Source organism: Camarhynchus parvulus, unplaced genomic scaffold (assembly GCF_901933205.1).
Source record: "Camarhynchus parvulus unplaced genomic scaffold, STF_HiC, whole genome shotgun sequence".
NCBI classification, from domain to species: domain Eukaryota; kingdom Metazoa; phylum Chordata; class Aves; order Passeriformes; family Thraupidae; genus Camarhynchus; species Camarhynchus parvulus.
The window spans coordinates 123,833-136,280 of NW_022148292.1; the positions used below are offsets into that span (position 1 = coordinate 123,833).

At 58.2% G+C, this 12,448-nt stretch overlaps 1 protein-coding gene across 1 annotated transcript in view; it reads left to right on the forward strand.

Moving 5' to 3' along the window:
• The window catches only part of STRN4 (striatin 4), a 27,644-nt gene extending 19,919 nt beyond the window's left edge, over positions 1–7,725 (forward strand). The window contains exons 12-22 of the mRNA XM_030970208.1: positions 1,243–1,412; positions 2,190–2,387; positions 2,972–3,103; positions 3,313–3,326; positions 4,097–4,124; positions 6,194–6,238; positions 6,503–6,607; positions 6,980–7,024; positions 7,135–7,230; positions 7,311–7,381; positions 7,459–7,725. Of these exons, the coding sequence (XP_030826068.1) occupies positions 1,243–1,412; positions 2,190–2,387; positions 2,972–3,103; positions 3,313–3,326; positions 4,097–4,124; positions 6,194–6,238; positions 6,503–6,607; positions 6,980–7,024; positions 7,135–7,230; positions 7,311–7,381; positions 7,459–7,632 (1,078 nt within the window). The 3' untranslated portion in view covers positions 7,633–7,725. The remainder of the gene's footprint in view (positions 1–1,242; positions 1,413–2,189; positions 2,388–2,971; positions 3,104–3,312; positions 3,327–4,096; positions 4,125–6,193; positions 6,239–6,502; positions 6,608–6,979; positions 7,025–7,134; positions 7,231–7,310; positions 7,382–7,458) is intronic.
• The last annotated feature ends 4,723 nt before the right edge of the window (positions 7,726–12,448 follow it).

Here is a 12,448-nt window from a genome sequence, read left to right on the forward strand (position 1 = left end):
CTCATTGTCACATCGGTGTCACCTCATTGTCACAGCTGTGTTGGCTCTTTGTCACCTCATTGTCACCTGGTTTGTCACCTTGTCACCTCTGTGTCACTTCATTGTCACATCGGTGTCACCTCATTGTCACATCTGTGTCACCTCATTGTCACCTCAGTGCCACCTCATTGTCACATCTGTGTCACCTCATTGTCACATCTGTGTCGGCTCTTTGTCACCTTAGTGCCACCTCATTGTCACATCTGTGTCACCTCATTGTCACAGCTGTGTTGGCTCTTTGTCACCTCATTGTCACCTGGTTTGTCACCTTGTCACCTCTGTGTCACTTCATTGTCACATCGGTGCTACCTCATTGTCACATCTGTGTTGGCTCTTTGTCACCTCAGTGCCACCTCATTGTCACCTCTGTGTCACCTCATTGTCACATCTGTGTCACTTCATTGTCACCTCGGTGTCACCTCATTGTCACATCTGTGTCGGCTCTTTGTCACCTCATTGCCACCTCTTTGTCACCTCAACGCTTGCGCCTTTATTCTGTTTTTCTGTCACTTTGTCACCTCTTGGTCACCTCTTTGTCAGGGGCCCGGTGCTGGCGGTGGCACAGGTGGCACAAGTGACATTGGTGACACCGGTGTCATTTCTGTCACTCAGGGGCCCAGTGCTGGCAGTGGCACAGGTGACACAGATGGCACAGGTGACACAGGTGACACCGGTGTCATTTCTGTCCCTCTGTCCCCGTGCAGGGGCCCGGTGCTGGCGGTGGCACAGGTGACATTGGTGACACCGGTGTCATTTCTGTCCCCATGCAGGGGCCCCGTGCTGGCGGTGGCACAGGTGACACAGATGGCACAGGTGACACAGGTGACACCGGTGTCGTTTCTGTCCCTCTGTCCCCATGCAGGGGCCCGGTGCTGGCAGTGGCACAGGTGACATTGGTGACATTGGTGACACCGGTGTCATTTCTGTCCCTCTGTCCCCATGCAGGGGCCCCGTGCTGGCGGTGGCACAGGTGACACAGATGGCACAGGTGACACAGGTGACACCGGTGTCATTTCTGTCCCTCTGTCCCCATGCAGGGGCCCGGTGCTGGCGGTGGCACAGGTGACATTGGTGACACCGGTGTCATTTCTGTCCCTCTGTCCCCATGCAGGGGCCCAGTGCTGGCAGTGGCACAGGTGACACAGATGGCACAGGTGACATTGGTGACACCGGTGTCATTTCTGTCCCTCTGTCCCCATGCAGGGGCCCGGTGCTGGCGGTGGCGGTGGCGGCAGGTGATGCAGGTGATGCAGGTGACGCAGGTGACGCAGGTGACATCGGTGCCACCGGGCTGTGCTGCAGCGCCGGGGTGGACGCTCGGATTCGCTGCTGGCGCCTCCCGGGGCTGGACAGCGACCCCTACGATGGCTACGGTGGGTGGCACCTGGGGACACCTGGGGACACCTGGGGACACCTGGGCACATCGGGGCCGGGCTGCCACGTGGGGACAGCGGGGACACCTGGGCATATCGGGGTGTGGTGGCACTTGGGGACAATGCCATGCCCCCAGTGTCCCCCAATGTCCCCAAATGTCCCCGACACCCCCAATGTCCCCAAATGTGCCCAAATTCCCCAATTCCCCAATATCCTCAACGTCCCCCATGTCCCCAACGTCCCCAAGCGTCCCCAATGTTCCCAAATGTCGCAAATTCCCCAATGTCCCCAAATGTCCCCAATGTCCCCAACGCTCCCAATGTCCCCAATCACCCCAATGTCCCCAATCCACTCAGTGTCCCCAATGTCCCCAATGCCCCCAATGTCCCCAATCCCCTCAGTGTCCCCAATCCCCCAATGTCCCCAATCCCCCCAGTGTCCCCAATGTCCCCAATGTCCCCAATGTCCCCAATCCCCCAATGTCCCCAATCCCCCACTGTCCCCAATGTCCCCTCGATGTCCCCAATCCCCCCAGTGTCCCCAATCCCTCAGTGTCCCCAATGTCCCCCGTGTCCCCAATGTCCCCCAATGTCCCCAATCCCCCCAGTGTCCCCAGTGTCCCCAATGTCCCCAATGTCCCCAGTCCCCCCCAATGTCCCCAATGTCCCTCAGTGTCCCCAATGTCCCTCAATGTCCCCAATGTCCCCTCGATGTCCCCAATCCCCCCAATGTCCCCAATCCCCTCAGTGTCCCCAATGTCCCCTCGATGTCCCCAGACCCGCGGGTGCTGCGGGGGGTCCTCGACGGCCACTCGGACGCCGTCTGGGGCCTGGCCTTCGATGTCACCGGGCGTCACCTGGCCTCGTGCTCGGCCGATGGCACCGTGCGCCTCTGGGACCCCCGCGGGGACAGTGCCACCAGCGGGGGTGGCACCGCCACAGGCACCTGCCTCAGCGTGCTGGACGGGCACAAAGGTGAGCGCTGGGGACACACCTGTCCCTCACCTGTCCCCGTTTCAGATCACGGTGTCCCCACCTCGGTGGCGTTTGTCCCCAGTGTCACACACCTGTCCCCTCACCTGTCCCCTCACCTGTCCCCCAGGTGTCACACCTGTCCCCTCACCTGTCCCCGTTTCAGATCACGGTGTCCCCACCTCGGTGGCGTTTGTCCCCAGTGTGACACACCTGTCCCCTCACCTGTCCCCTCACCTGTCCCCCAGGTGTCACACCTGTCCCCTCACCTGTCCCCGTTTCAGATCACGGTGTCCCCACCTCGGTGGCGTTTGTCCCCAGTGTCACACACCTGTCCCCTCACCTGTCCCCTCACCTGTTGGTTTCAGATCACGGTGTCCCCACCTCGGTGGCGTTTGTCCCCACACAGGTGTCACACACCTGTCCCCTCACCTGTCCCCTCACCTGTCCCTGTTTCAGATCACGGTGTCCCCACCTCGGTGGCATTTGTCCCCAGTGTGACACAGTGTCACCACCTGTCCCCCTGTCCCCCACACAGGTGTGACACACCTGTCCCTTCACCTGTCCCTCACCTGTCCCTGTTTCAGATCACGGTGTCCCCACCTCGGTGGCATTTGTCCCCTCCCAGCCGGCCCACCTGGTGGCCGGGTTCCGCTCCGGTGCCACCGTCCTCTACGACCTCGAGGCCACCAAGGCCACCCTGGTGTCCCCAAACGGCGGTGAGTCACCCCCCCCACGTCCTCAATGTCCCCAAGGGTCACCTGAACCTCCCCATGGGTCACCTGAACCCCTCCCCATGTCCCCAAGGGTCACCTGAACCCCCCCCGATGTCCCCAAGGGTCACCTGGAGTCACTTGAACTCCTTCAATGTCCCCAAGGGTCACCTGAATCCCCTCAATGTCCCCAGGTGTCCCCAATGTCCCCGCAGGTGGCCGTGCCCAGGTGAACCAGGTGTCCCCAGGTGTCCCCAATGTCCCCAATGTCCCCAGGTGTCCCCAATGTCCCCAATGTCCCCAATGTCCCCGCAGGTGGCCGTGCCCAGGTGTCCCCAGGTGTCCCCAATGTCTCCAGGTGTCCCCAATGTCCCCATGTCCCCACAGGTGGCCGTGCCCAGGTGTCCCCAGGTGTCCCCAATGTCCCCAATGTCCCCGTGTCCCCGCAGGTGGCCGTGCCCAGGTGAACCAGGTGTCCCCAATGTCCCCAATGTCCCCAGGTGTCCCCAGGTGTCCCCAATGTCCCCAGGTGTCCACAATGTCCCCAATGTCCCCGTGTCCCCGGCAGGTGGCCGTGCCCAGGTGAACCAGGTGTCCCCAGGTGTCCCCAATGTCCCCAATGTCCCTGTGTCCCCGCAGGTGGCCGTGCCCAGGTGTCCCCAGGTGTCCCCAGGTGTCCCCAATGTCCCCGTGTCCCCGCAGGTGGCCGTGCCCAGGTGTCCCCAGGTGTCCCCAGGTGTCCCCAAGTGTCCCCAGGTGTCCCCGCAGGTGGCCGTGCCCAGGTGAACCAGGTGTCCCCAGGTGTCCCCAGTGTCCCCAATGTCCCCAATGTCCCCAGGTGTCCCCAGGTGTCCCCAGGTGTCCCCAATGTCCCCGTGTCCCCGCAGGTGGCCGTGCCCAGGTGAACCAGGTGTCCCAGTGTCCCCCCCTCCCCAATGTCCCCAGGTGTCACGTCCCCCAGGTGACCCCCGTCCTCCCTACCTGGACACCCGTGCCCAGGTGAACCAGGTGGTCGCTCACCCCCATCGTGGGGGTCATTAGGGGTAATTACCCGTTATGGGGTCATTAGGGGTCATTAGGGGTAATTAGGGGGTCATTACCCATTATGGGGTCATTAGGGGTCATTAGGGGGTCATTACCCGTTATAGGGTCATTAGGGGTCATTGGGGGTCATTAGGGGGTCATTACCCGTTATAGGGTCATTAGGGGTCATTAGGGGTATTACCCGTTATAGGGTCATTAGGGGTCATTAGGGGGTCATTAGGGGTCATTACCCGTTATAGGGTCATTAGGGTCATTAGGGGTCATTAGGGGTATTACCCGTTATAGGGTCATTAGGGGTCATTAGGGGTCATTAGGGGTAATTACCGTTATGGGGTCATTAGGGGGTAATTCGGGGGTCATTAGGGGTCATTCCCGTTATAGGGTCTTAGGGGTCATTAGGGTATTAGGGGTCGTTATAATTAGGGTTATTAGTTTGTCATTGGGGTTTATGGGTCAGGGTAATGGGGTTAGGTAAACGTGGGTTTGCATGGTAGCCCCTAGTCGATGTCGCTCACCTGGACGCCGTCCTGCTGGCCTGACCCCAGCCGAGTCTGTGTCCGGCAGTGAGTGACCAATGAGTGACCACTGAGTGACCAATGGGTGACCACTGACCGGCCGCTGAGTGACCAATGAGTGACTGCTGAGTGACCAATGAGTGACCAATGAGTGACCGCTGAGTGACCACTGAGTGACCAATGGGTGACTGCTGAGTGACCAATGAGTGACCAATGGGTGACCACTGAGTGACCAATGGGTGACTGCTGAGTGACCAATGAGTGACCAATGGGTGACTGCTGAGTGACCAATGAGTGACCAATGCTGAGTGACCAATGGGTGACCAATGAGTGACCGCTGACCGCTGAGTGACCAATGAGTGACCAATGAGTGACCAATGGGTGACCACTGAGTGACCAATGGGTGACTGCTGAGTGACCAATGAGTGACCAATGCTGAGTGACCAATGGGTGACCAATGGGTGACTGCTGAGTGACCAATGGGTGACCAATGCTGAGTGACCAATGGGTGACTACTGACCGGCCGCTGAGTGACCAATGAGTGACTGCTGAGTGACCAATGAGTGACCAATGAGTGACCAATGGGTGACCAATGGGTGACCAATGAGTGACTGCTGAGTGACCAATGAGTGACCAATGAGTGACCGCTGACCGCTGAGTGACCAATGAGTGACCAATGGGTGACCACTGAGTGACCAATGGGTGACCAATGAGTGACTGCTGAGTGACCACTGACCGCTGAGTGACCAATGGGTGACCACTGAGTGACCACTGACCGCTGAGTGACCACTGAGTGACCAATGCTGAGTGACCAATGGGTGACCAATGCGTGACCAATGTGTGACCAATGAGTGACCAGTCGGTGACCACTGAGTGACCAATGAGTGACCAATGAGTGACCAATGGGTGACCAATGAGTGACCACTGACCACTGAGTGACTGCTGAGTGACCACTGACCACTGAGTGACCAGTGGGTGACCAATGCTGAGTGACCACTGAGTGACCAATGAGTGACCACTGACCAGTGCTGAGTGACCAGTGAGTGACCAGTGAGTGACCACTGACCACTGAGTGACCACTGAGTGACCACTGACTGCTGAGTGACCAATGAGTGACCAATGAGAGACTGAGTGACCAATGAGTGACCAATGAGTGACCGTTGTCACTGTCACCTGTCCCTGTGTCCCCAGGTGTGTCCCCAGGTGTGTCACTCCTCTGTCCCCAGGTCACGACTGCTCTCTGCGCCTGTGGCACCTGTCGGACCACACCTGTGTGCAGGAGTTACCTGTGTCCCCTGTGTCACCTGTGTCCTCTTTGTGTCACCTCACCTGTGTCACCTGTGTCACCTGTGTCACCTGTCCCCTCTCTGTCCCCAGGTCACGACTGCTCTCTGCGCCTGTGGCACCTGTGTCACCTCACCTGTGTCACCTGTGTCACCTCACCTGTGTCCCCTGTGTCCTCTCTGTGTCACCTGTGTCCTCTCTGTGTGACCTCACCTGTGTCCCCTGTGTCACCTGTCCCCTTTGTGTCCCCCAGGTCACGACTGCTTGCTGCGCCTGTGGCACCTGTCCGACCACACCCGTGTGACCTCATCTGTGTCACCTGTGTGACCTCACCTGTGTCACCTGTCCCCCTCTCTCTATCCCCAGGTCACGATTGTTAGCTGCGCCTGTGGCACCTGTGTGACCTCACCTGTGTGCAGGAGTTACCTGTGTCACCTGTGTCCTCTCTGTGTCACCTCACCTGTGTCACCTGTGTGACCTGTGTCATCTGTGTCCTCTCTGTGTGACCTCACCTGTATCCCTTGTGTCACCTGTGTCACCTGTCCCCTTTGTGTCCCCCCAGGTCACGATTGTTCGCTGCGCCTGTGGCACCTGTCCGACAACACCTGTGTGCAGGAGTTACCTGTGTCACCTGTGTCCTCTTTGTGTCACCTCACCTGTGTCACCTGTGTGACCTCACCTGTGTCACCTGTGTCCCCTGTGTGACCTCACCTGTGTCCCCGTGTCCCCTGTGTCACCTGTCCTCTCTGTCCCCAGGTGAACTGCTCACGCACCTGTGCTGTGACACACACCGTGTGACCCCACCTGTGTCCCCTGTGTCACCTGTCCCTTTGTGTCCCCCAGGTCACGATTTTTTTACAGCCTGTGTGCACCCCGACAACACCTGTGTGCAGGAGTTACCTGTGTCACCTGTGTCCTCTTTGTGTCACCTCACCTGTGTCACCTGTGTGACCTCACCTGTGTCACCTGTGTCCCCTCTGTGTGACCTCACCTGTGTCCCCCGTGTCCCCTGTGTCACCTGTCCTCTCTCTGTCCCCAGGTCACGACTGCTCGCTGCACCTGTGGCACCTGTCGGACCACACCCGTGTGACCTCACCTGTGTCACCTGTGTCCTCTCTGTGTCACCTCACCTGTGTCACCTGTGTGACCTCACCTGTGTCCCCTGTGTCACCTGTCCCCTTTGTGTCCCCCCAGGTCACGACTGTTCCCTGCGCCTGTGGCACCTGTCCGATCACATCTGTGTGCAGGAGTCACCTGTGTCCTCTTTGTTTCACCTCACCTGTGTCACCTGTGTGACCTCACCTGTGTCCTCTGTGTCCCCTGTGTCCCCTGTGTCACCTGTGTCACCTGTCCCCTTTGTGTCCCCCCAGGTCACGACTGCTCTCTGCGCCTGTGGCACCTGTCCGATCACACCTGTGTGCAGGAGTTACCTGTGTCCCCTGTGTCCTCTTTGTGTCACCTCACCTGTGTCACCTGTGTCACCTGTGTCACCTGTGTCACCTGTCCTCTCTCTGTCCCCCAGGTCACGACTGCTCGCTGCGCCTGTGGCACCTGTCCGACCACACCTGTGTGCAGGAGCTCCCCGCCCATCGCCGCAAGCACCACGAGGCCGTGCTGGCCGTGGCCTTCCACCCCCGCCGCGCCCTCAGCGCCAGCGCCGGCGCCGACGCCCTGGCCAAGGTGTTCGTGTGACACCTGGGCACACCTGGGCACGCCTGGGGACACCTGGGCACACCTGGGCACGCCTGGGGACACCTGGGCACACCTGGGCACACACCTGGGCACGCCTGGGCACACCTGGGCACGCCTGGGCACACACCTGGGCACGCCTGGGGACACCTGGGGACACCTGGGCACACCTGGGGACACCTGGGGACGCCTGGGCACGCCTGGGCACACCTGGGGACGCCTGGGCACACCTGGGCACACACCTGGGCACACCTGGGCACACCTGGGGACACCTGGGCACGCTGTGTGTTGGTGGCACACTGCTGGGCACACACCTGGGCCCGCCCACAGGGCACGTGGGCACGCCTGGGCACACACCTGGGGACACCTGGGCACACCTGGGCACACCTGGGCACAGCACTGGAACCAAGCAGGAGGTGGCGCCCTTTGTTCCTCTGTGTGTTGGTGGCACCTGCTGGTCTCTGTCACCTCCCCCTGCCCACAGAGCAGGTGTGACACACCTGAGGTAGCACCTGGGCACAGCTGGACACACCTGGGCACACCTGGGGGACAGGACAGGAGGTGGGGCCGTTTGTTCCTCTTGTGTTGGTCATACCTGTGCTGGCACCTGTCACCTCCCCCTGAGCAGGGTGACACCTGGACACACCTGGACACAGCTGGGGACTCACCTGGTGGCACCTGGGGACACCTGGACACACCTGGTGGCACCAGGGCACACCTGGGGATAGCACCAGGCCAGGACAGGAGGTGGTGCCACTGTGTCAGTGGCACCTGGTGGCACCTGGACACACCTGGGGACACCTGGACACACCTGGTGGCACCTGGAGAACCGATCAGGAGGTGGCACCGTTTGTTTCTCCGTGTGTTGGTGGCACCTGTCACCTCCCCCATATTGGACTGGCACCTGGGCACACCTGGGCACACCTGGGCACACCTGGGCACACCTGGTGGCACCTGGGGACCTCACCACGGACCAGGAACAGGACAGGAGGTGGCACCACGGTGACATCATTCATTTCTCTGCCGGTGGCACCTGGACAGGTGAGGTGGCACCTGGGCACACCTGAGGTGGCACCTGGACAGGTGAGGTGGCACCTGCCATTGTCACCTGTCCCTGCCTGGGGCTGAAGGGCTCTGTCCCTTCCCCCCTCCCCTTAAATTCGGGAAATTTTCCCCCCAAATTTTTGGGATTTTTTTACCCAATTTTTAGGATTTTTCCCCCCAGTTTTTTTCATATTTTCCTCCATCAGAAAAATCCCAAATTTGGGGGATTTTTCCCTCCAGGTAAATCCCAAATTTTAGGGATTTTCCCCCAAATTTTTGGGATTTTCCCCTACAATTTTTGTATTTTCCCCCACCAGATAAATCCCAAATTTTGGGGATTTTTTTTTCTTCTGGATAAATCCCAAATTTTAGGGTTTTCCCCCCAATTTTAAAGATTTTTTTTTTCCCTAGATAATTCCCAAATTTTAGGGATTTTTTCCCCAAATTTTGGGGATTTTTTTTTCCTGCAAGTCAATCCCAAATTTTGACATTTTCTCCTCAATTTTTTTTGAGGATTTTTTCACCTGGAAAAATCCCAAATTTTTAGGATTTTTCCCAATTTTTAGGATTTTCCTCCCTAAATTTTTGGGACATTCCCTCCTACATAAAAATCCCGTATTTTTTTTATGTTTCCCTCTAATTTTTAGGACTTTTTTCCCTGGAAAAATCTAAAATTTTGGGATTTCACCCCTTGGATAAATCCCAAATTTTAGGGATTCCCCCCCCCAATTTTGGGGATTATTTCCTCAATTTTTGGGATTTTTTCCCCCACAAATTTTGGGATTTCCCCCCAGTTTTTGGGACTTTTCCCCCCCTGTTTTTGCGAATTCTTTCCCTAATTTTTGTGATTCCTCCCCTCAGTTTTTGGTATTCCCCCCCCCCCCCGGTTTTTGGGATTTTTTCCCCCAATTTTTTTATTTTTCCCCCAATTTTTGGGATTTTCCCCCCTTTGTAAATTTTGTACAGCCGAAAACTCCCCCAAATCCCCTAAAAATTCCCCAAATTCCTTTTGAAATTCCCAAAAATTCCCCCCAATCGGCCCCAGCCGGGGCTGTCAGCGCTGCCTTATCACCGTGTGATAATTGGGGAGCCCCAAAATTCCCCAAATTCCCCCCAAAAATCCCCGGAATTGCCCGAAATTCCCCTTTTTCACGGAATTTTCTTGGATATTTATTTGGTGTTTTTTGGGGGTTTGGGGATTTTGGGGTGGGGGAGGGGCGGCAATAAAAGATTTTGGCAAAAAGTGCGGTGGCCACTGGGGGGATAAAACAGGGGCGAAAATGGGGAAAAAAGGGGCAAAAATGGGGAAAAAAGGGACATTTCCAGTGTCAGCACCTCCTCATTGTCCCCAAATCCCCCAAATTGTCCCCAAATCCCTCAAGTTGTCCCCAAATTCCCTGAATTGTCCCCAAATCTGTCCCATTGTACCCAAATCTCTCAAATTGTCCCCAAATCCCTCTGAATTGTCCCCAAATTCTCCCCATTGTCCCCAAATCCCCCCATCATCCCCAAATCCCCTCCAGCGTCCCCAAATTGTCCCCAAATCCCTCCCATTGTCCCCAGATCTGTCCCATTGTCCCCAAATTGTCCCCAAATCCCTCCCATTGTCACCTCCTGTCACCAGTGGGACCCCCCCCCCGTGGGTTGGGGACATTGGGAACATTGGGGGGTGGCACTGAGGGGCACAGGGGACATTGGGGGACACGGGGAGGTGGCACCTGGGGACATTGGGGGGCACGGGGAGGTGGCACCTGGGGACACTGAGGAGTTCAAGGGACACTGGGGGGACAGGAACCGGGACGATGGGGACACAAACTGGGACAGGGACACCAACTGCAATGGTGACACAAACGGGATGGGGACAGCACCAGGGACACCGTGGGGACACCGTGGGGACAGGGACTGCGACAGGGACACCATGGGGACAAGAACCGGGACAGGGACTGGGTTGGGGACACCGTGGGGACAGGACCTGGGTTGGGGACCTGAACTAGGATTGGGGACAGGGACTGGGTTGGGGACACGATGGGGACATGAACCAGAATGGGGACACAGACTTCAGTGGGGACAAGAACCGTGATGGGGACAGGGACAGGGACAGGGACAGGATGGGGACACAGATTTCAGTGGGGACAGGAACTGGGACGGGGACAAGAACCAGAATGGGGACAGGAACCGGGATGGGGACACGATGGGGACACAGAATTCGATAGGGACAGGAACCGGGACAAGGACCTGAACTAGGACTGGGGACACAAACTGGGACGGTGACACGAAGGTGACACGAACTGGGACGGGGACACGAAGGTGACACGAACTCGGACGGGGACAAGAACCGGGACAGGGACTCGGGACACAAACTGGGACGGGGACACGACGGGGACACCATGGGGACAAGAACCAGGATGGGGACAACACCCTGTCCCCAGGGACACCAGACTGTCCCAGGCCGTCCCCAGCTGTCCCCAGGTGTCACACGCCGGCCCCGGGCCGCGCATGCGCAGCCAGCAGCAGCCGCAGGGGCGTGGCCGCGCTGTCGCTGTCGCCGTCGCTGTCGCTGCCGCGCTCCGGCCGCACCATCCGGTCGTGCTGGAGGCTGAAACGGCGCGCGCGCCGGCTGCGGGACCGGTACAAACCGGTATGGACCGGTACAGACCAGTATGGACTGGTACAAACCGGTACGGACCGGTACAAACCGGTATGGACCGGTACAGACCAGTATGGACTGGTACAAACCGGTACGGACCTGTACAGTCCAGTATGGACCTGGACCCGTATGGACCGGTACAAACCGGTACGGACCGGTACGGACCGGTATGGACTGGTACGGACCAGTATGGACCAATATGGACCCGTATGGACCGGTACAAACCGGTACGGACCAGTATAAACTGCTATGGACCAGTATAAACCACTATGGACCAGTATAAACCAGTACATCCGGTCGCGCTGGAGGCTGAAACGGCGTGCGCCAGCTGTGGGACCAGTATAAACCAGTATGGACCGGTATGGACTGGTATGGACTGGTATAAACCAGTATGGGCCAGTACAAACCACTATGGGCCAGTATGGACCAGTATGGAGTGGTATAAACCAGTACGGACCAATATGAACTGGGATAAACCAGTCCAAACCAGTATAAAGCTATCCAAACCAGTAAAAACCAACACAAACCAGTAAAAACCAGCACAAACCAGTCCAAACTATTCCAAACCAGTAAAAAACAAGCCAAACCCCTCCGAACCAGTCCAAACCAGTCCGAACCAGTGCAAACCAGTCCGAACCAGTGCAAACCAGTGCAAACCAGTCCAAACCAGTGCAAACCAGCCCAAACCAGCCCGAACCAGTACGAACCAGCCCGAACCAGTACGAACCAGTACGAACCAGTAAGTAGGGCGGCGCTCCTCGGGGCTGAGGCTGCGCCAGAGCTGGGCCAGGTCCCGCGTGGCCGCCGTGGAGGTGAGGCCGGGGATGGCGCTGTCACCTCAGTGTCACCTCAGTGCCACCAAAGTGCCACCAAAGTGCCACCAAAGTGCCACCGAGGTGTCACCGAGGTGTCACCAACCTCCCCCCCGCCCCATGTCACCGCAGTGTCACCGTGACGTCACTGCAGTGTCACCAACCTCCCCCCCACCGTGTCCCCTCCCCAGGGTCCTCAAGTGTCCCCAAGGTCCCCCCCCCCCACTGTCCCCGTGTCCCCAATGTCCCCATTTCCGTGACGTCCCCAATGTCCCTCCCTGCATCCCCCCAGTGTCCCCAAGTGTCCCAAATGACC